We start from the raw sequence: 21,251 nt of genomic DNA on the forward strand, positions 1-21,251 counted from the left end.
TATTTTCAAATTGTTCCCCAGTGTAACTTCACCTGAAATTGTGGGCTCCAGAATATCACCATTAAATCCATTTAATAACTTAATAGCTGTGGAATTTGAGCCATGAGAAAAAATATCTCTCCATCATGATTTCCAGAATTTTTCATCAATATCTGAGATTCTTCGAAAGCTTCGCTGGTGTTGGGTTTTTATTGCTTCTGCTTCATTTTCACAATCAACAGGAAAATCTCCCCTTTAACAGGAAGAAACCTTGAGCAGGACCAGGCTCATATGGGGGGGGGGGGGGGGCTCCTGCTGATGGGGAGGGGGGTGTGTGGGAGGGAGAGGAGGAGGAGAAGGGGGAGGACAGGTAGAGGAGAGACAAGGCAGACATCATTCAGTTCAATTTAAAACGCACTACATTATATATTTTGAATAGCTGGTGCTGGTAATCGGAAGGATAAAACTATTCTGTAAAAATGTATGTTTAGCTTTGTGAAATTGTGTTGTATAGGTCAAATAAGAAAACAAGATCAACTGCTGAACCAGTGCAATTTATTTTTAAGGTGTTAATCTCGAAAAAGAAAGAAAAACAACAAACAACAAGTTTATAGTGGTCCAGTAATGCGCTATAGTCATACACCAGTACAGTTAACAATAACTCATGTTTTCCACCTGCTTTTCCATCTTCAGTGGGAATAATCCAGTGCATTCTGGGCTTGAACAAAGGTATTAAAAGCTGGCTGAATGTCTGAGGTGACTGAAGGACAGCTGAGAGGTGGTCATCAGTGATGGATCACCTGTGTTTGGATCTGTTGGACTTCATCACTGAGAATGTCCATTCACATACATACGTAGTTAGACCCAAAGAGGACGAGAATCTTCTGAGCAGGTGTGGAAAGTTCTCCTCTTTGAGGGAGGAGTAAAAGTTGAGCATTCATTATATACATCATTGTCGATTTAATATCAGCACCAGCGTTCACAGAACGTAACTGAACATTTGTAAAATATGACACCAAATACACAAACAATGTTGGTCATTGAAACACATCAAAAGGATCCTTTTCCCACAAACTCTCATGTTTTTACAGTGTAATCCTGAATGTGATCTGAAGTTACAGACCTTCTTTAGCTAACGTAACTGATCAGCCTTTATCAGCAGCAGCTTCCCCAATAAACCAGCTGCTTATAAAGAGACTAAAACTGACCCGTCCACTCTTTCATTCCTCAGTAGAACTTCTGGAGACCTCCCTCAGGTGTCCAAGTCACTGAACATCAAGTATCTGGATCTGGCTTCCCTGTACGACATGATGGAAAGCCTCAAACCTTCTGAAGCTGGACCTGTGTGCTGATTCTCCAGGTCCTTTTGATGGTTGAGGTCAGTTTTCATGGACTGTGATTGTCTGATGGCGCCGTTTTAAGCCTTTAAACATCATTTTTCAGTGGAGAAGCAACAGTCGTCTCCTGGTGTCCCTTTGACCTGAAGCCTCCAGACATCGTGTTGGTGTGTCGGATCATGTTGCTGAGTTGATCATCTGCTCCAGTGACGTGCGGTGAGGTTCATGGCTGGCGAGGCTCTGACTCCTCAAGAGTCAGATTTACGATTTAAGAACTGAAAAAAGCATCTTATTTCACCATTTTCCCAACAGCATACAACTCCTGATAATGCTTCAGATCCCATCAGCATTCCTCTTTCAATTACACTCACAAACCAACACAAACATATACACAGGACCATATTGTCCTATAAAGAACTTTCTTTTATAGCTATGGATAGACCACCATCTTGTGTTTTAAGAAATTCATTTATACTGTATACAAATTAAAATGCAGAAATGTGTGCAGCACAAATGTAATTTTGACCAACAGTAAAAATTTCTGTTATTTTTCAAACTTGAAATTCTGATGCTTCAATAAATTTTAATAAAGTTTGCCTATTAAAGCACCAGCGAGAAAGCACCTGCCAGCCTGCGTGCGCCCCCTTGAGGTGAGGCCGAGTACTGTGTTGGGAAATATCGCGAATTGCATTTTATGTTATTGCTATTTTAATAAAAGTAGAGTAGTTTCGTAGGTAATATGAGAAGGATTAAAATGTGGGAAAGTGGATTGTGGGAACGGATGTGTATGTGAGCGTGGTAGTAAGAAGGAGGACCAAACAATAATGTGTGGTATCTGCTTAGGTTAGGGCCCTCAGGCCTGTGCACCTGTGCGTAGGCTGAGAACCGCTCCAATATGGTCAAAACATGAGCAATGTGACTCGGCGAGCATGAACGTTCCCCTGCCTGTGTGAGAAATGTAGCTGATGCAGTCTGTGTAACGAAGATACGCCTCCTGCTGTGTAATCATGCCTGTTTTAATAAAAGAGACAACGCTGGGGAGGAGGAGGAGAGTCTCCGGGACGACGCGGCAGAGTTTGTGTCTGATCGGAGCGCCACTCCCCCCTGGCCAGGGGAAAAGTCTTCCAAGTCTGGTCTCAACTTGTGGTGAACTTTGTTCGTGCGCCTGTCTGAGTACACTTCTGAGGATTTCGACGACAACTGCCTGCCTCACCTGCTGACTTTCCTCTGCACTTTATTGGGCGGTCAGCAGGAATAGTTCTCTCACACGTGCATAAAAGACATTACACAGACTGCAGAAAGTCATGGTGTATAACCACCATTTCTGTAAAGTTCATATTAGCAATATGGCACACGTCATGCAACCCAGTTTGTATTGGATCGTGCAGTCAGACGTGAGGCCCAATTCGCCCCTGCCTCACCCGGGGTTTCTGCCCTGGATTTGATCGGAAAAACAATTTTGACTTAAAAAAATGGCAGAAATGTGTAGTCAGACTCCAAATGCATTTTAACACATATCAGTGGACAATATTAATCTTTATTTTTGTACACTTTCTTTTTTCCTTCTTAGTGCCTCCCCTCCCCACGTCACTGTGTTAATTATGTCCTACCTGGTCAAAAGTGAATTCAGTACCCGACACTCAACAGCTGACTGGACAGTTGTGCCGTCAGTACTAACGGCCCAGTCGGAGCAAAGAACTGGTCTGTGCTGCAATTTTAAGTAAATATTGACATTTTAAATTTCATACTCATGAACGTTCTACTTTGGAGAGAGTTGCTCTAATCAGAATAATTGGGAATTCACGCAATCTGATTGGCTTTTAGCGGAGGTACCGTAATTTCACGACCACATGGCGCACTTAAGTCTTAAATTTTCTCCAACCTGGACGGGGCCCCTGATACTGCGGTGGCCTTCAGAACTGAAGAAGCCTTCTGGATAGAAGGCGAAACGTCTTCAAAAGAGAATTGAGAATCTACAATTGAGAATCTACACAGACAAAATCTGTAAATGCTTTTCGACTTGCCGGCTTTCACAAAACTGCTACATACATTGCTAAATACACGCTAGCATGCATGTTTTCAGCTATCGTACCGGTATGTTTTACCATGCCCGCGCCCTATAATCCGGTGTGCCTGATGTATGTGTTAAATACAGAAATAGCACCCGTAACTTCTCGCCTTTGGTCGCGAACATACGGTATATAGAACATAGGGCACGTTTGTGCGTGATATCACTCCGCGTCTGCGCAATGACAACAACCTCCTATCTTTAGTATTGCTGCGCCAACTGGTGGTCTTTTGGGTTGAGGATAACGGTGATCTATATGTAGCTATATGTAGCTATAGCGTCATTGGCCTCCACTCCAGCCACTCCTGGTAGTTCCTCAAAAACACTGAGTTTCTAGTGGATGCACAATCTGTGGAAGCCAACATAGAAACTTCTGAAGAGCCAAAGTTCTTGCAACAAAAATATAGTCCACAATTAGGTTGTTTTGTTATCACACGACCCCATCCCCATTATCTTAAGAGAATATAAAAGAATGAGTGGAGACAGAAGAGAGAATGAGACGTTTTTGGCGCGTGTCGCTCTTGATTTTGTGTTTATTTTTGCAGTAAACTTAAAGGAGGCCTTTTCACTTTATGTTTGATTGCATTTAAGCTGATATTCCATTCTTGACATCTTTAAATTTACAGTATTCATGGGAGATTTATTTGGTCAATTTTCTTCTTATTTATTATTTCCCACATTTATTATTTGTTTTTATTAGATTGCAATAAATCATATAACATTGAACAGATTGACTAAAGTCAAATGACCTGCGGTTCCCACCGATAGCCGTCATTCTGATGGGTTTTTGCTGGCTGCAGCTGAAATATTCCAATGCTCCATGTCACAGAGACAGTAAATACTAAACCCTAAAGATTCTGAAGGCATGATGTAAAATAGTAACGTATAATACAGACATTTGAAGAGACAATTAAGAGACTGTTTTCACGCTTATAAGAGTGGCCGAGGAGCCATTTAGAACTTTATAAAGATGCATTGTGTGATACCAGGAACTAATTTAACTTCAAGGCGAAGCTGCTTCTGCTTTGTCGACCATCGACTGATCTCCTGAAAGTCCACCACCGCTTTTTAAAAACTGAATTTTTCATCTATGGACGGAGTAGACGGCAGATGTTTCCACAGATGCTCTTCACCAGTGGTCAGTGAGTGATGCAGCAGATGAGCGGGAGTTGACTGGCTTCTACCAGCTACTGAATCAATGTCTCCAGCCCATAGTGTGGATTCTCTACGAGATCAGACAGCAGCTTCAGCTCTGAATCCTGCAGATTGTTGAACCTCAGGTCCAGTTCTCTGAGATGGGAGGGATTGGACCTCAGCACCGAGGCCAGACAGTCACAGCTGATCTCTGATAAGCTGCAGTCCCATAATCTAAATAAAGAAGGGAAACTTTATAAGTTAGGTTATAAAAAGGTTATAAGTGAAACCAGTATTAATCTGAAACGTTAATCAAAGCCATGATCTGTAAATATTTAATTTAGTTACAGGTTAAAAAATGATAGTAATATGTAATTACCACAATTCCAACCTCTCAGGTTTGCACTGTTCCAGAGGAGAATATATATTGTTCTGGCCCTCACTCTTCCCAGGTTCTCCCCACCTCTTTCCCTCCCATCTCATCATGGAGATCCATCTCACCTGTGGCTCATCTTTAAAGGCACAACCTGTCTTAGATGACTTCCTGTCTCCCTCACCATCTACCTCCTCGTTGGCTGGTGTCTACCAGGCACCCTCACCTAGTTTTGTCTAATTTTGGTTACCATCTGTCGGCTTTTTCATTGTCCTTAAATCAATTTATCATGAATAAGTGGTCCCGTGTGGCCCTCCCTCCTGAAGGAACTGGGCACAACACACACACTCAGAAAGTGTGAGGACCCTCGGATGGAATAATGGACATTTTTGAGAATGGTGTTTACCTCAGAGTTTCCAGTCGGCAGTTTGGAAAGTGGAGAAAACCACAGAGCAGCTTCACTCCTGAATCCTTCAGCTGGTTCCGACTCAGGTCCAGTTCTCTCAGATGGGAGGGATTGGACCTCAGGGCCGAGGCCAGAGAGCCACAGCTGATCTCTGATAAGCTGCAGCTGCTCAATCTAAATAAAGAAGGGAAACTTTTATAAGGTTATAAGTGAAACCAGTATTAATCTGAAACGTTAATCAAAGGCATGATCTGTAAATATTTAATTTAGTTACAGGTTAAAAAATGATAGTAATATGTAATTACAATTCCAACCTCTCAGGTCTGTTCCAAAGGAGAATATATATTGTTCTGGCCCTCACTCTTCCCAGGTTCTCCCACCTTTCTTCCCTCCCATCTCATCATGGAGATCCATCTCACCTGTGGCTCATCTTTAAAGGCACAACGGCTGTTTCCGACTCCACACCCTCGTTCCCTGTTCACTACTCACTACATGGGGGACATGGATTGAGTGAACTACGTACTGCACTCAATTTAAAGTTAGTATTCAGACAACGGCGTCATTTACGGCGCACGTAAAGTGACGTCATGGTGTCGCATAATAATTACGAACCGGTCGCCGAGAAAAGTGGCCAGGTCCATTTAATTATTTTAACCCATCAGAAATACATTCAGCGGTCATTTTATGAAAATGCAATATTTTACCCTATAATTAACTTTATATAATAAAATGAAATATTAATGTCAATAATAATACAATAATAATTACTTAAAACCTAAAATAATTAATGTCCCTTGACATTTTCAAGCCAAGACGTGATGGAACATTCTCAAGTCATATTCCGCTATAGTGAAAACATTTAATAAAGCAATTTTTCATCAAAAAATGGATCAAAGCTACTTTTCATCTTTGTAAATATTCTTTTTCTGAGATTCTGTCGCCTGGTGAGGAACAGACGATTCTGAAGAACAATTTTAAGTGAGGGGGGGATCAGTGAAGATTGATTGATTTTTTTTACACATTTATGTTGTAATATTTTAAGATGATCATATTGGACCCCTACTGAAAAAAAATTCTTATTTCCAAAAATTTTATATATCAAACCGCACAGTAGAAATTACATTAAAAATGTACGGGATACATTTTCCGAGTTAGGGTGCTCGCTTGTACTTTTCGCAGTGCATTGTGGGATACATTGAGTGCACTACATAGGGTACAGCGATGCTCACTAACAATTCGGACTCTATTTCAAAATGGCGTCCACACTATTGAGTGCACTATAGGGCAGGGGTGTCAAACTCAAATTCACAGTGGGCCAAAATTAAGCACTGAAGTAAAGTCACGGGCCAAACTCAATAGTTATGGGAAAAAAAACAACTGATATGTAATGTTTAACCTTTTATATGGAAACAAACTTTAGTTTTGCTTAAACACAGAATCTGGAACAACCAACGCTTGATATTACAAACACATGAGAAATTAAATTTGAAATAAAAGACACATCATTGGTATTCATTTCTTATTTAAAAAATAAATAAATAAATAAATAAGTATGTCTCTCCCCATATCCTTGCAAGTTCCTTTTTAAAGTAAATCTTTTTCAAAGCCAACAACAAAAGAACCAAAAATAATGTCATTCAATAACAATCCAACATTTCAACTATTAACAGACCATGCCTTGCAGTAGAAAAAGTGCATAAGAAACAGATATATTCAAGCTCAGTTTGCTACACTCTGGTTTACTCTGCACATCGGTCTAAGCCAGATACCTGGCATCTTTTCTTAGATGCAAGTTCATCAATGTCTGGGGTCAGGCTCTGAGCTGAGGAAAGCCTCAGGACGGAGTGAAGGTGTTCATCAGTGAGTCGACTTCTGTGAGGTGTTTTGTTCACCTTCATCATAGAGAACAGTTGTTCACATAGATATGTGCTGCCGAACATTGAGAGCATCTGAGCAGCTTGGGTGCGTAATTGAGGCATTGTGTCTGGGAGGAAACATGGAAACCGCGCAGCACCAACAGTCATGTTTTGATTTGAGCATGTCATTACATTGGAGTTCAATTAGCTCCATTTGGAGGCTGGTTGGTGCGCTTTTCATGTCGATCGCAAACGGGTTACTGAGCAGTTCAAATCTCCCTTTCTGAGCCTCAAAGTCGGCAAATCGCCGGGAAAACTCGGCGCTGAGCACGTTGATTTTTTCAGCAAACTGTGCGCTAGGCAGCACGGCAGGAGAAATTTGCTCTGCCATGGTTTGGCAGCACGGAAAATGACCCAAGTTTCCTTGCAGCATCTGAGTCTTCCACAGACACAACTTAGTTTTAAAGGCCCTCACTGCTGCGTAAATGTATGTGATGATGTGGCCCCGTCCCTGAAGATGCAGGTTAAGCACATCGAGATGGCTCACAATGTCAGACAGAAATGCAAGCTCACACAGAAACGTCTTATCTCTCAGCTCTGTTGTGTCCTTCCCTTTGTTTTCCATAAACTGACAGATTCCCTCACGTAGCTCAAAACATCTGTTCAGTGCTTTTCCTCTGCTTGGCCATCTCACCTCTGTGTGATAGGGCACATCTCTGTATTCCAAATCCAACTCCTCCAGAAAAGACTTGAACTGCCGGTGATTCAAACCTTTGGCTCTTATGAAGTTGACGACTCGTTTTATAGAGCTCATAACATGTTCCATTTGCAGAGCTTTGCCACAGAGCACTTCCTGATGTGTGATACAGTGATAAACTGTAAGTTCACCTGCAGCTTCCTCCCGCATCTTCTCCTGAATCTGACCAATCCACTCTTTTGACCGCACACCGCGGCTCATTTCAGTTATACATTTGGATACCTCTTCAAAGATATCTTTTCCTGTGGTGGTGCCATGTATTGATTTTAATCCTAAAAGTTCCTCTGTGACGCACAGGCTCGAGTCTACTCCACGGATGAAGATTGACAGCTAGGCAGTATCAGACGTGTGGCTGCTCTCATCCACAGCAGGGGAGTATGCAATAAAATCTTTTCCTTTTTTATTAGTTGTTCATGTAGATTAGTGGAAAGCTCACACACGCGCTCAGCCACGGTGTTTCTGCTCAGGCTCACATTTATAAATTCTTGCTTTTTATCTGGGCACACGATGTCGCAAACTTTGACCATGCACTTTTTGACAAACTCTCCCTCATTACAGGGCCGGGCTGATTTTGCTATCTCTGCTGCCACAATAAAGCTAGCCTTTACAGCAGCTTCACTTTTTGATTTTGCTTTCAGGAACATAGACTGCCGGCAAACCAGACTTCTTTTCATCTACGTCCAGGTCCTTGTACTTTTCATAATGTTTTGTTTCATAGTGTCTTCTTGTTATATTCTTTCGTTACAGCCACGTTAGCTCCGCACACAAGACAAACAGGTCTGTCCTTTATATTCGTGAACAGATAATCTGCCTCCCACCTGTTTTCAAAGCTCCTGTTGTCCATCTTTCGTTTGGCCATTTTTGTGTAGGTAAAATTAATTTGTCCAATGTGTCTGGAGCATGGTTGTCAATGACTGTCAACAGAAAAAAGGAGCGCTTGCCGGTTTCGACTGCGCACCAATATACTAGCAAAGCACTGTGGGATTTGTAGTATTAGCGGTACAGTATACACCGCGGGCCAGCTCTAATGCACATTTGATATGATCTCGCGGGCCAATTATAAATACACTGCAGGCCAAATTTGGCCCACGGGCCAGAGTTTGACACATGTGGTATAGGGGGTGGTTTCAGAAACAGCCAACCTGTCTTAGATGACTTCCTGTCTCCCTCACCATCTACCTCCTCGTTGGCTGGTGTCTACCAGGCACCCTCACGTAGTTTTGTCTAATTTTGGTTACCATCTGTCGGCTTTTTCATTGTCCTTAAATCATTTATCATGAATAAGTGGTCACCGTGTGGCCCTCCCTCCTGAAGGAACTGGGCACAACACACACACTCAGAAAGTGTGAGGACCCTCGGATGGAATAATGGACATTTTTGAGAATGGTGTTTACCTCAGAGTTTCCAGTCGGCAGTTTGGAAAGTGGAGAAAACCACAGAGCAGCTTCACTCCTGAATCCTGCAGCTGGTTCCGACTCAGGTCCAGTTCTCTGAGATGGGAGGGATTGGACCTCAGCGCCGAGGCCAGAGAGTCACAGCTGATCTTTAATAAACTGCAGTTGTTTAATCTAAAAAATGCAGGATAAGGTTATACGGTGCAGGTCTGCATGTTATCTGCGTCAGTACTAAACCTACGTTAGTTCTTAGTTGGGTCGTACCTGAATTCACGATATTACAAGGAATTTTTTTAATGTCGTGCATCACAGCAGTATTGAGAACAGCCTCACTTCACCATCTTAGCAGCTGGTATATAGGTAGAAAAATGAAGACTGACCTGAGCCTCTCCAGTTTACAGTTTGGACTCTCCAGTCCAGAACAGAGCCGCTTCACTCCTGAATCCTGCAACGTGTTGAAGCTCAGGTCCAGAACCCTCAGATGGGAGAGGTTGGACTTCAGAGCTGAGGCCACAGAATCACAGCTGGTCTCTGATAACCTGCAGCCACTTAGTCTAAAATAACAATTATTTTGAGAGAAGACAAATAAAAACCAACATGTACCAGAGCAAAACACAGCTTACAAGCAACAAACCTCTCGTCCTGCACCGGCTTATCTGCCGTATGTTCGTATTTTGGGTTCTTTCAGGGCGGTTGGACAAGATCTACACCGTATGTAAAGTGTGTGTGGGTCAAAATACCTTCCAAGTTTGTGAAACCACATTTCTCAATAGCACTCAACTCTTGTCAGGAGTTGGGACAAAGCGACCCACTCCTGACAGCTTGTGGGCGATGCTGCAGCGACCCTGCAATCCCTACACTCTCTGGTGAAACCAAATCAAAGGTTTTAGACACTGCTGGATGCTGGAAGGGTGGCTATAGTCTGGACGCATAGTTCCCCTGACTGCACATTTCTCCAACAATGATTGGCAGCTGGTGTCACTTGTTCTCCAGATGAGAGAAGGAAAGAGAGCCCCCCCCACAGTGTGTTTGATTGCCCCACTGCAAGCTCAGTGCTGCCAGAAAACATTGCAGGAGCATCAATTCCCCTCAGGGCATCAACAAGGACCTCAGGAAAAGGGGCAGCTGCCACCTACTAGAGACAAGCACACTGAGCTGAGATTCAAAGCCCTCTCCTCCCAAGAGAAGAGCTTGTTTGTTGGAGGCTCTTCTGGGCGATACCTGGTGCCACAGCTCCAGCTCAGCCCGTCTCTGGAGCTGAGGTGGAGCTTAGCAAGTTTCATGGTTCTCCACCACTTCCTCTCGCTGAGGACCTTCTCAGCTGGTGGTTTCTGCTCCACCTTCCAAGTTGAGCAGGTGATACTTCTGCATTCCTGCCACCAGTGTCTCTGCAGAAAGAGTCTTCTCTACTGTTTTATATTATATTATAGAAAATTAGGATTTTTGGTTGATGTCTTAGATGTTGTTGACTAAGAGCAGGTTTTTCTTTAATAACATATAAAGATTCGATTAGAAGAGCAAATGTATTATTTTATGAGCTACTTCCACTACTATTATATACACATACTTCCATATTGTCTTAGATTGCAAGCTGCATTTATTGCATCGTTCATAGAAAGTCATATTTGTGAGGAGAAAAACTCAAATAAGGTCAGTTTCGTTAATGATCATTACAAAAGAAGGAGGCGATGAACAAACAGATTTATATAAAAATGTGTGAAAACTTATGCATGGAAACATTTTTTAAAATGGTTCCATTGTGTAGAATCGGTGTAGAATCAACTTGTTGACTTCTGATTTGGACTCCAATGGAAGTGAGGTGCAACAATTGTGGATGCTGAAAGCTTCAGATCTTCATGAAGGTTTCTGTGGTTGGACTGACCTGCTGCCCCTTTAAGAGGGAGGCAGGTTTGGGCTTCTGGCTGGAATGAAGCCACCTAAGATGAGAATGACTGCAGGCTTTCGGTACCAAGGTTTAACAGGGTGCTCACTTCACACTTGGGCTTTTCTCTTTTTTGGGATGGCTTTTCTCAGTAGAGAAGGGGCATGGCACACTGCAGCAGCTTTCTTTTTGGGTTTTCTAGTTTTCCTTCTGATCTTTAAAAGACAGGAAGAACCATTTTGGATTGGTCTGAATGTTTGGGCGGTTTTGTGGCCAGCCTAAAATAAAACAAGACAAATCTACAACTGATACTTCCTTTCTAGTCATTGATGACCATCCTCACATGGGACAGATTTCCACAACCAATTTAATACTGCAAATCTATCCTGTGTGGTCTTTTTTCTGAGAACTGTAACACTACGTTTATAACAAAGATCAAACATGTAAACATTTATTGTCTAACTAGTTACACCTGGGAAAGTACTGGATCATCTCTGACTGACCTGAGAGTCTCCAGCTCACAGAGAGGATCCTGGAGAAAACCACAGAGCTGCTTCACTGCTGGATCCTTTAGCTTGTTCCAACTCAGGTCCAGTTCTCTCAGATGGGAGGGATTGGACCTCAGCGCCGAGGCCAGAGAGTCACAGCTGATCTCTGATAAACTGCAGCCACTCAGTCTGGATAAGGAATCATGGCAAGAAATGATCTCTTATTGGAGGAAAAGTCATATTACACTTGCTCAAAATCATTATTTCATTTTATTTCATTATTTAATCAGGGCCCTTGGAGTCAGGAGAGCTCTGGCCCCCCCACTGATAAACTGGGATATTACAGCAACAACACAGTTAAAAAGTATCTATAAAATTGACTTTCAATGGCTCATTTAAATTCATACTACACTTCTCTTCTGCAAAAGTCAATGGAGTTTATCTTGAAGCCTTTCATTGTTTAGTTGTTATGTCGAAGATAAAAGAAAGCTGACCTGAGCGTCTCCAGCTTACAGAGAGGATCCTGGAGAAAACCACAGAGCAGCTTCACTCCTGGATCCTTCAGCTTGTTCTGACTCAGCTCCAGAACCCTCAGATGGGAGGGATTGGACCTCAGCGCCGAGGCCAGAGAGTCACAGCTGATCTCTGATAAACTGCAGAGCGACAACCTGGAAAACCAATAAATGGGGGAAATAAAAACACATTTCTAAATATGAAAATGAAGAGAAAAGCAGAAAATGTAAAGAAATTTAGAAAAGACCAACAGAGGCCTCCTGACCTGAGCGTCTCCAGTCTGCAGTTTGGATGCATCATTGCAGGAGACAGTAACTTTACTTCGGCATCTGTCAGGCTTTTGTTCTCTCTTAAGCTCAGCTCCCGTAGATGAGAAGGGTTTGACGTCATTGCTGAGGCCACAACTTCCCAATGACTCTTTGAAAGAAAACTACCAGACAGTCTGTTGTGTATGAAACAAAAATAGTGAGTCAAACTTTGGGATTTCTCATCAACTTATCTGAGAATCTACCTAAACACAAATGTATCTCATTTCCTGGAAAAGCTAAATTCAACACCGTAGAGCAACAGTTTGAACGACCATCAGATCTGAAATGCAACTGAATCATTATTAACATTTGTCTTATTTTAGAACAGCTCATAATTACTCAATATTTAAAATGATTATAGCAAATGGTTTAAAGAAACGTGCATCTTTTTATCTGTCTATCGGCTCTTTGGATATTTTTCATTTCATCCAATTTGTACGATCGTGCGTCAAGTCTTAATTGAGCGATCTGATCGATGACATCAGAGTCTCTGGTTGCATCGATTGCCCTCAGCTTCTGTTATATCTGCCTGTTTTCCTTCAAATCATTTTCACTGCACCTTTGGTTGCTAGTGATGAAGTTGCCACCTAACGGGTGTTGAAAGGGTCAAACAACTTTGTGGGTCACATAAAGGCTCCAAACGGAACCGCCACAAAGACGTAAAACACCCATTTAAACCAACGAGGCCGGCTGTTTTTACGTTGAACAAATGAAGCAAAATAGTCACGTGTCATTAGTTAAAATGTGTTTTCCTGTTGTTTGAATACGATGTTTACAAACAAACAAAAGTTATTTAATTACATGACAGTAATTTCATGATAGTAAGTTAACTTGTGGCTCCTATTATTCCTGCCTTATGTTGGTTTGTCTGGATTGAACTTTGAACTTATATCCAGCCAGTGTTGAACATTTCTGAATGAATTGTTGTTGTTTTTTTTTAATTTATGGAAGCTGCAATGGAAATAAAGAATTGAAGGAATGACCACTGGAGGGGGTATTGCTACCTGACATGATCCACTCGCTTGATTTAAACGCCGATGTCCGGCCCCAAAAATCTTTACTTACACGGCCTTCCTACAGTTCCTCACAGCTGGAATCAAGCGACGTCGTCCCTCCTCTGAGGTGTTGTACTGCTGCAGGTCCAGCTCATCCAGAACCTCCTCTGACATCTGCAGCAGGTAGGCCAGAGCTGAACAGTGGATCTCTGACAGTCTCCTCTCTGATTTCTTCTCTGACTTCAGGAACTCTTGGATCTCCTGATGGACTGACTGATCCTTCATCTCCATCAGACAGTGGAAGATGTTGATGCTTCTGTCTGGGGAGATTTCATCACTGTTCACCTCCTTCAGGTTGTTGAGGACCTTCTGGATGGTTTCTGGATGGCTGTCCATCTGATCCAACAGTCCACCCAAGATCCTCTGATTGGACTCCAGAGAGAGACCATGAAGGAAGCGAACAACAAGTCCAGGTGGCCATTTTTACTTTCAAGAGATTCCATTAGTGCTCTCCAGAGGAAGTCATCAAGAGATGTGGCTGGATCGTTATTTGTGAACAACCCAGTAAACCAGGAAAAGCGGTTTGGTTTCGAATATTTTAGGAACTTATTTAGAACTACTGTGTCTTCTTTTGTGTGTGTAACAGTGGAACATGTAGACGGCAGCCAGAAACTCCTGAATGCTCAGATGAACAAAGCAGTAGACTGATTTCCGGAAGATCAACTCTCTCTTTGAAGATCTCTGTACAAACTCCTGAGTACACCGACACCTCAGAGACGTCCAGTCCACATCGCTCCAGGTCTTCTGAGTAGAACATGATGTTTCCTTTCTCCAGATGTTCAAACGCCAGCCGACCCAACTTCAGAAGGAGTTCTTTGTCAGCCTCAGTCAGTTCCTCTGGTCTCTGCTTTCCTCCATACTTCTGCTTCTTCCTCTTTATCTGAACCCTCAGGAAGTGTGAGTAGAGGTCAGTCAGGGTTTTGGGCAGCTCTCCTCTCTGGTCTCTGGTCATCATGTCCTCCAGAACTATAGCAGTGATCCAGCAGAAAACTGGGATCAGACACATGATGTGGAGGCTCCTGGAGGCCTTGATGTGTGAGATGATTCTCTTGGACAGATCTTCATCACTGAACCTCCTCCTGAAGTACTCCTCCTTCTGGGAGTCAGTGAAGCCTCGTACTTCTGTGATCCTGTCAACACACGAGGGAGGAATCTGATAGGCTGCTGCAGGTCTGGAGGTGATCCAGATGAGAGCTGAGGGAAGCAGGTTCCCCTGGATGAGGTTCACCAGGAGCACGTCAACGGACGATACTTGTGTGACATCAGAAATGACCTGATGGTTGTTGAAATCCAGTGAAAATCTGCTTTCATCCAGGCCATCAAAGATGAACAGAAGTTTCCAGACAGTCAGATCTTCTGCTCTGATCTTCTGTAATGTTGGATGGAAAACATGAAGCAGTGAGAGAAGACTGTGCTGCTCATCTCTGATCAAGTTCAGCTCCCTGCATGAGAGCGGAAGCACCAGACTGATGTCTTGGTTCTCCAAACCTTCTGCCCAGTCCAGACTGAACTTCTGCACTGAGAAGGTTTTTCCAACGCCGGCGACACCGTTGGTCAGAACCACTCTGATGTGTCTCTGTTGCTCAGATAAGACTTTGAAGATGTCCTGGCACTTGATTGGAGTGTCCTGGATGTTCTTCTTGGAGGTTCTCTCAAGCTGTCTCACCTCATGTTGTGTGTCCACCTCCTCACTTTGTCCCTCAGTGATGTAGAGCTCAGTGTAGATCTTGTTCAGCAGGGTTCCACTTCCTGCTTCATGAGTTCCTTCAGTCACATGTTCACATCTTCTCTTCAGACTGATCTTATGACCTTCTATCACCTCCTGCAGATCACTTCCTGAACATAAGTAAACCAATGATTTCCATCTATAATAAATCATCAACACAACTACAAATTCATGACATCACAAGTTCAACTTTATATTGAACAATTTTACTTTGTTTGGGCTTCATTTCAGCATCTCCAGATCTGCTTCCAGATTGTGAACAAGAGGACTCTCCTGGTGGAGCTGACTGGTCCCAGTTTGATAGGATGTGCTCCCCCCTCTCACTATGAAACACATCTCTATTAGTCCTTTGATTTATAGGATGAAAGAACCTGATCAAGACTCAATATTGTTCCAGCATTTATGTCTGAATTCATCTTTCAGTTTAAACATGATTCTTGTTTCTAATCAACAATATTCACATTAAGTATGTAACTATATGACTGTATGAGGTTTAAGTGTTAAACATCTCCAATAATAAACTCACAACCTGCTGCTGTTAATGTGACTAACAGCTGCCACACAAACACATCATCACGCTTTAGTTTTCTTACATTTGGTCTGAACTTCTGAAGTTTATCACTCCATCTTTGGACATGTCACTCTTCAGGGACACACAGCTGGGCACTGTGGACTCTGCTCTGTCCTCGTCCATCCTGAGGAAACATCAGAAATAGTGATGAGACTGTGATGAAGGTAAATAATCTGTAGCGGTTGTAGTTAAATAATCCCAATTCACTGCATTTTTACCAAACAGGAACATTTCTAATCCATTCTGAATAACAACTGAATCAATAAATCAATGATGTCTCTGTATAATTTTCATGTTTTCAGAGTTTAAGCTGCTTTTTTTAACTGTTCCCTGCAGTGAGAAAATAACTGGCACCTTTTCCAGCCCCTCATCCTGCCGCACTGAATGTGCTCTAAAGTTCTTTCCAGAGCAAACGTCTCTGCACTTGCAGCAACATGTTGTAGTCATGGATCCGTGAGGAGAACCAGATACAGGAAACGCCCCCACTCTGATCCCAAAAACCCAACTGGTGGCCAACGATGGTCCGGCAACGACGGGGACGCTGGTCCATCGGGCCCACAACACTGGTTTTCCACAGGCCAACATGGTGAAAGGACTGTCTTCAGCTCAGCCACTAAATGATTTGGTGCTACATAAACATACTAGTCAGGACTTTTTAACTTCCCTCATTTGTTCCCCTCTTCAATTATTTCTATGATCCAAGTCCTCAAAGATCACTGCTCTATTTAAAATAGATGAAAGAAATGACACCCACTCCTGCATTTCTTTCACAGTGGTTCCACAACATAGAACAATAAACCACTGTGAGAAAACGTGCAACATGAACCAAAAATCCTGTTGGTGTCCTGTGATCCTGTGTGGATTTAGTTAATTATTTTTAAAGTTTATTGTCTTAAATAATACCAAAATATCCAGCTGTGACCTGGACTGTTGAACAACTCTAATAACTCTAAGAGCTTTTCACCTGTCACAAAATGTGTTGAAGTGTTGTTAATACCTGTTAAGACTCTCTAACAACGTTAACAGCATAATACTCACTTTACACTCACCTTGTCGCTCTTCCTGCTTCGTCTGAAGAGAATACTTTCACTTTTAAAACCTAATCAACAGCTTAATGGCGTATATATTACTACCATAAAAGCGTTCTGGGAGGGTTTAAAGTTCAAAGTTCTTTTAGGATCAGTAGCAAAGAGCAGAAAAATAAACTAAACTTCACTTAGAAAGACTATTCAACTACGGTATAACTAAAGCCAGACTATAAGAAAGTTAAATAAGACCTATTCATTAATAATGTATAATGATGTTTTGTGCTAAAACTAAATATGAAGTCTAGTTGAATTTTCTTAAGCCAACAATTCTTCGGCTCTATGCAGCTCTTCAATAGTCACAACATGTTTTCAAATCTTGATTTTATCTCCAAACACAACTGTCAATTCTTTTCAATAATGCTCTTCGTTTACACTCACCTTGTCGGTCTTCAGTCTTCCTGCTCAGTCTGAACGGAATACTTTTGCCTTTCCTTTTTCCTCTGTTAATGAACAACTTTATGGCTGTTGATTAATATTCCACTACTGTAAAAGCATTCTGGGAGGGTTCAAGATTAAAAGTTTTGCTATTTTAATGCCTTAAATATGTTTTTGCATTTAAATTAAAACTGACTAACGTAGTTAAATAAATAAATAAATAAATAAATAAATAAGATTTATGATGCTTCACAGATTTTAAAGACTTGTAAAAGCAGCATATTTCTGCAGCCCTGGAGTCCAGGAGGAGCAGCAGAGGTCAGAATGTGTCGGAGCGCGTTTAACTAGTGTCTGCAGTTCCACGCGTGTCCACCCGGTGGCGGTAAAGCACCACATGATATTTCTCCTTTTTGGAACTTCTTCAGCTGCGTTGACCTTTAAATCTTCACCTGTCGCTCCCTTTAAGCTCTAAACTTTGCGGTTCTGTGTGTAGTTTGTTGGTTTAAATATTTTTGATGAATTCTGATGAAAATGAGTGAAACTGTCAATGACCAATAGAAAGTTCGTCCATTTTTCTACTGTGTCACATTTTCATTATTTATTGTCATTTCTGGGTCTAAACTGGACCAGTTCTGTGAGCTGTTTTGCTTTTTCTGTGGACCAGATGTTCCAGGCAGGTTCCATCATCGGACACAGACGGAGACAGGTCACGTGACAACAGTCAGCCTTTAGTTCTTTATTACAGGAGGATCTGGTTTATATACAGACACGTATCTGCAAAATACTAAAAAGTATATGAACCCAAAGTACTAAAAAGTCTACGTCCACGCACACGCGTGTATTAAGTGTTTATACACACGTGTGCGCGTACGTGCACACTGTATATTCATCTAATAACTGTTAGTTTCTAAAACACCAAAGTAGAGTCACTGAGGCACGGCTTCACCTCCTTTACACCGAGGTTTCACTGAGCAGGTGTGATGAACTGTTGCAGAAGGAAAAGCATGGAACATGTTAATAACCGGACACAAAAACACTCAGGTTTATTGTCTGGACCTCGCCATCCCTTTGGGGAGGATCATCTCATTCTTCAGCTTTGAGCTGTCAGAGTTCAAAGGTTTCATCCTTCCACAAGACCAGAAAACTTCCGCCCAACCTTCTGACCTCTAGTGTCGTATTTTCATCTCTTCAAAAATTATCATGTTGAACATTTTGTTAAAAAAGAAAAAAATTCTTCCCATCTGAAATTCGGGGCGAGACAATCCGAAAAAGGCAACTATCTCCAAATCTGAGCTTTCTGAGCGACTGATGTGAAGCTGGTGAAACCAGTTTGACGACCATTGTGAAACCAGGAGCAGTGTAAATGAGGGGGGAGGGGGGGGGGGGGGGGGGGGGGGGTGGGGGGGGGGGGGGGGGGGCAGTGAGTGGATGCTGCATTCATCAAACACACAATAGTCAGAAGAGAAGAAGGAAGAACAGAAGCCCGTTTTCCTCAGTGTTGGTGTGGAGACGCCTGTTTGGAGGAGCAGGAAGCAGGCTGGACTCTTCCAGCTGGCTTTAATGCTCTAAAGATCTCCTGGAATCAGCAGATGGGGGTTTGATCAAAAACTGGAAGAATCAGTCAACCTATCAAATCTTGACTCAGTCCAAGCGTGAACCAATCCATCCAGAGCTGATTATGGCTCAGCCAGGAGGAAAGCACGGCCTGGGGGGTTCATATGAAGCAGGCACACTCTGGCTCTATTGCTACTGAAAACAGCCCTTCAGCACAGCAGCCTGAAATACAGTTCTGGAGAACACCTGTTCCCAACAGAACCTGTTTAAAACGGGACCAGTAAAGATGCCCGGCGTGACCACGACCACGGGGAGAGAGGGGGGGTGGGGCAGAGACAGGCGGTAACGCCGCTGCCCACCGATTCACCTGGAAACAACAAAAACCCCAGCAGCTTGGACCCAATATGGCAGCGTGTTCCTCAGAAACGCTCCTCAAACTCTCCCCACAGCTTCATTGCTAAACAGGATTTGGGTTTTTTTGTCCGTGCTAAATGGAAAGTGTTTGTCCTTTGGTGGTCCAACAGGACCACGATTTGGATGGATGGATGATTTGATGTTATTGAGAATAAAAACAGCCTGTTGGGAATGATGAATGGATGAATTTTTATTTAATTTAGACTAATTTTAACATCCTTTATGCCAGTTCCATAGAGCGTGCGCGCGCACACACACACTAGCAAAGATGATATCCAAACAGCCAAATAAATGGGAGTCAAAAGAAATCATTTAAAGCACATATGTCAGAGTCAAGGTCGAGGGTTTTCTATGGCCCCCGGGATGATATTGATTTATTATTAGAACCGGCCCGCAGGCCGCAGATGTTTTACACAGGCCAATACTACATTTCCCACAATGCAACGGTGACAGTCTGAGCGGGAGGTGGCTTCATTTCATTATTTATCAGTAGTCATTAGCATAACAGCAAAAGTTAACTTTCAGATACCCATAAAATGGCAAAACGGAAGGTGGACACTGAGAACCGGGGGTTCAAACAAGGTGGGAGTGGGAGTACATGTTCACGGAGGCAGCTGGGAAACCTGGGTGTCTTCTGTGTGGAGAAAGGGTGGCGGTGATGAAAGAATATCATCTGAGACGCCATCATGAAACTAAACACGCGGACAAAGACAAGAATATGGACATGGAACAAAAGCTACAGAAGGTTGAGGAATTAAAACCAGGCCTCAAATCTGGACAGGCTCTGTTCAGAAAAGCCAAATCTCAAAGCAAGGCTGCTGTCAAGGCCAGTTTGATTCTGGCAGAAGAGATCGCTCAATCAGCCCGGCCATTTCCAGAGGGGGATTTCATCAAACACTGCATGCTTAAAGTTGTGAGCAAGTTTGCCCAGACAAAAGGCAACTCTTTTGAAACGGGAGCCTGAGCAGAAACACCATTGTTGTCCCTCAATCTAAAAGAGCAGCTGGAGAAAAAGGGGAAAGATTTCATGGCATCTTCCCTGGCTGTGGATGAGAGCAGCGACATTAGAGGGGACTCCAGCCTCAACGTGACAGAGGAGTTCCTGGCGTTACGTCCTGTGCACGGCACAACCACAGGACATGATTTGTATGAAGAGGTGTCAAGATGTGGAAATGAGATGGAGCTGCCTCGGGAAAAACTGGTGGGTTGGACAACAGACGGAGCAGCTGCCATGTGTGGACACAGGAGTGGACTGGTGGCCAAGATACGGGAGAAGATGCAGGAGGAAAACGTTACGGCTGAACTGACAGCTCATCATTGCATCATACACCTGGAATCGTTGTGTGCTGAAGCCCTGAACATGGAACATGGAATGTTCACCATCACGCACGCAGTGAACTTTATCAGAGCCAAAGGTTTAATTCAGCGCCAGTTCAAGGCGTTTCTGAGCCAGTGGGAAACGCAGCATGGTGATTTGCCCCATCACACTGAGGTGCAATGGCTAAGCCAGGGAAAGGTGCTGCAGAGATGTTTCCAGCTTCCTGAGGAGATCGGATGTTCTTGGACAGCAAAGGGAAAGACACGACTCAACTCCCAGACCAAAGGTTCTTGTGTGAAACGGCTTTTCTGTGGGACATTCCGAGTCATCTGAATGCAATGAAGCTGCAGCTGCAGGGTCGGGGTGGTGTCCCCTCTGATATGTACAGTACAGTGAAGGCCTTTAAAACCAAACGCACTCTGTGGGAGGCACAGATGCACAAAGGAAACTTGAGCCACTTTCCCAGCTGCCAGACCCTGAAAGAGAAGCTCTCTACCAGCGTGTTCCCGAGCACAGTTTGCTGATTAAATGAGTGTTCTCGCCACTGACTTCCCACGCCGAGTCACTGACTTAAAAGCACCAAAAAGCAGGTTTGAACTGCTCAGCCGTCCGTTTGAGGTTGAGGTGGAAAGCTCAGCACCAAAGCTCCAAATGG

The 21,251-nt window shown here is 43.1% G+C and overlaps 2 protein-coding genes across 5 annotated transcripts in view; both read right to left on the reverse strand.

Annotated features, from left to right (window-relative positions):
- The window catches only part of LOC130520099 (NLR family CARD domain-containing protein 3-like), a 28,641-nt gene extending 11,293 nt beyond the window's left edge, over positions 1-17,348 (reverse strand). The window contains exons 1-2 of one of the 3 annotated variants that reach the window (XM_057023658.1): positions 17,314-17,348; positions 15,870-15,971 (exon numbers count right to left, since the gene is read on the reverse strand). In XM_057023658.1, the coding sequence (XP_056879638.1) occupies positions 15,870-15,970 (101 nt within the window). In that variant the 5' untranslated portion in view covers position 15,971; positions 17,314-17,348. The other 2 variants (XM_057023660.1, XM_057023659.1) reach the window with 2 other exon arrangements.
- On the reverse strand, positions 3,887-14,110 carry LOC130520101 (NACHT, LRR and PYD domains-containing protein 12-like). Of its 2 annotated transcripts, XM_057023663.1 has the most exons (8): positions 13,561-14,110; positions 12,453-12,629; positions 12,169-12,342; positions 11,690-11,863; positions 9,685-9,858; positions 9,305-9,478; positions 5,717-5,785; positions 3,887-4,752 (listed from the first exon to the last, which is right to left on the reverse strand). In XM_057023663.1, the coding sequence occupies exons 1-7, from the start codon at positions 13,884-13,886 to the stop codon at positions 5,779-5,781; spliced, it is 1,206 nt and encodes a 401-aa protein (XP_056879643.1). In that variant the 5' UTR covers positions 13,887-14,110; the 3' UTR covers positions 3,887-4,752; positions 5,717-5,778. The 2 variants fall into 2 exon arrangements, with proteins under 2 accessions (XP_056879643.1, XP_056879642.1); XM_057023662.1 differs by lacking the exons at positions 5,717-5,785; positions 9,305-9,478; positions 9,685-9,858 and adding an exon at positions 5,298-5,471.
- Positions 17,349-21,251: the final 3,903 nt, after the last annotated feature.

The sequence above is a fragment of the Takifugu flavidus genome, unplaced genomic scaffold, assembly GCF_003711565.1.
Source record: "Takifugu flavidus isolate HTHZ2018 unplaced genomic scaffold, ASM371156v2 ctg282, whole genome shotgun sequence".
Classification (NCBI taxonomy): domain Eukaryota; kingdom Metazoa; phylum Chordata; class Actinopteri; order Tetraodontiformes; family Tetraodontidae; genus Takifugu; species Takifugu flavidus.

Excerpts from the sequence above, each read along its gene's own strand:
- LOC130520101 (XM_057023662.1), bottom strand. The coding sequence starts at position 13,886 with ATGGACAGCCATCCAGAAACCATCCAGAAGGTCCTCAACAACCTGAAG. Across the intron at positions 12,630-13,560 it reads AGGAACTGTAGGAAGGCCGT|ACTGTCTGGTAGTTTTCTTT; the intron begins GTAAGTAAAGAT and ends CATACACAACAG. Across the intron at positions 5,472-11,689 it reads TGTGAGCTGGAGACTCTCAG|ATTGAGCAGCTGCAGCTTAT; the intron begins GTCAGTCAGAGA and ends TTCTTTATTTAG.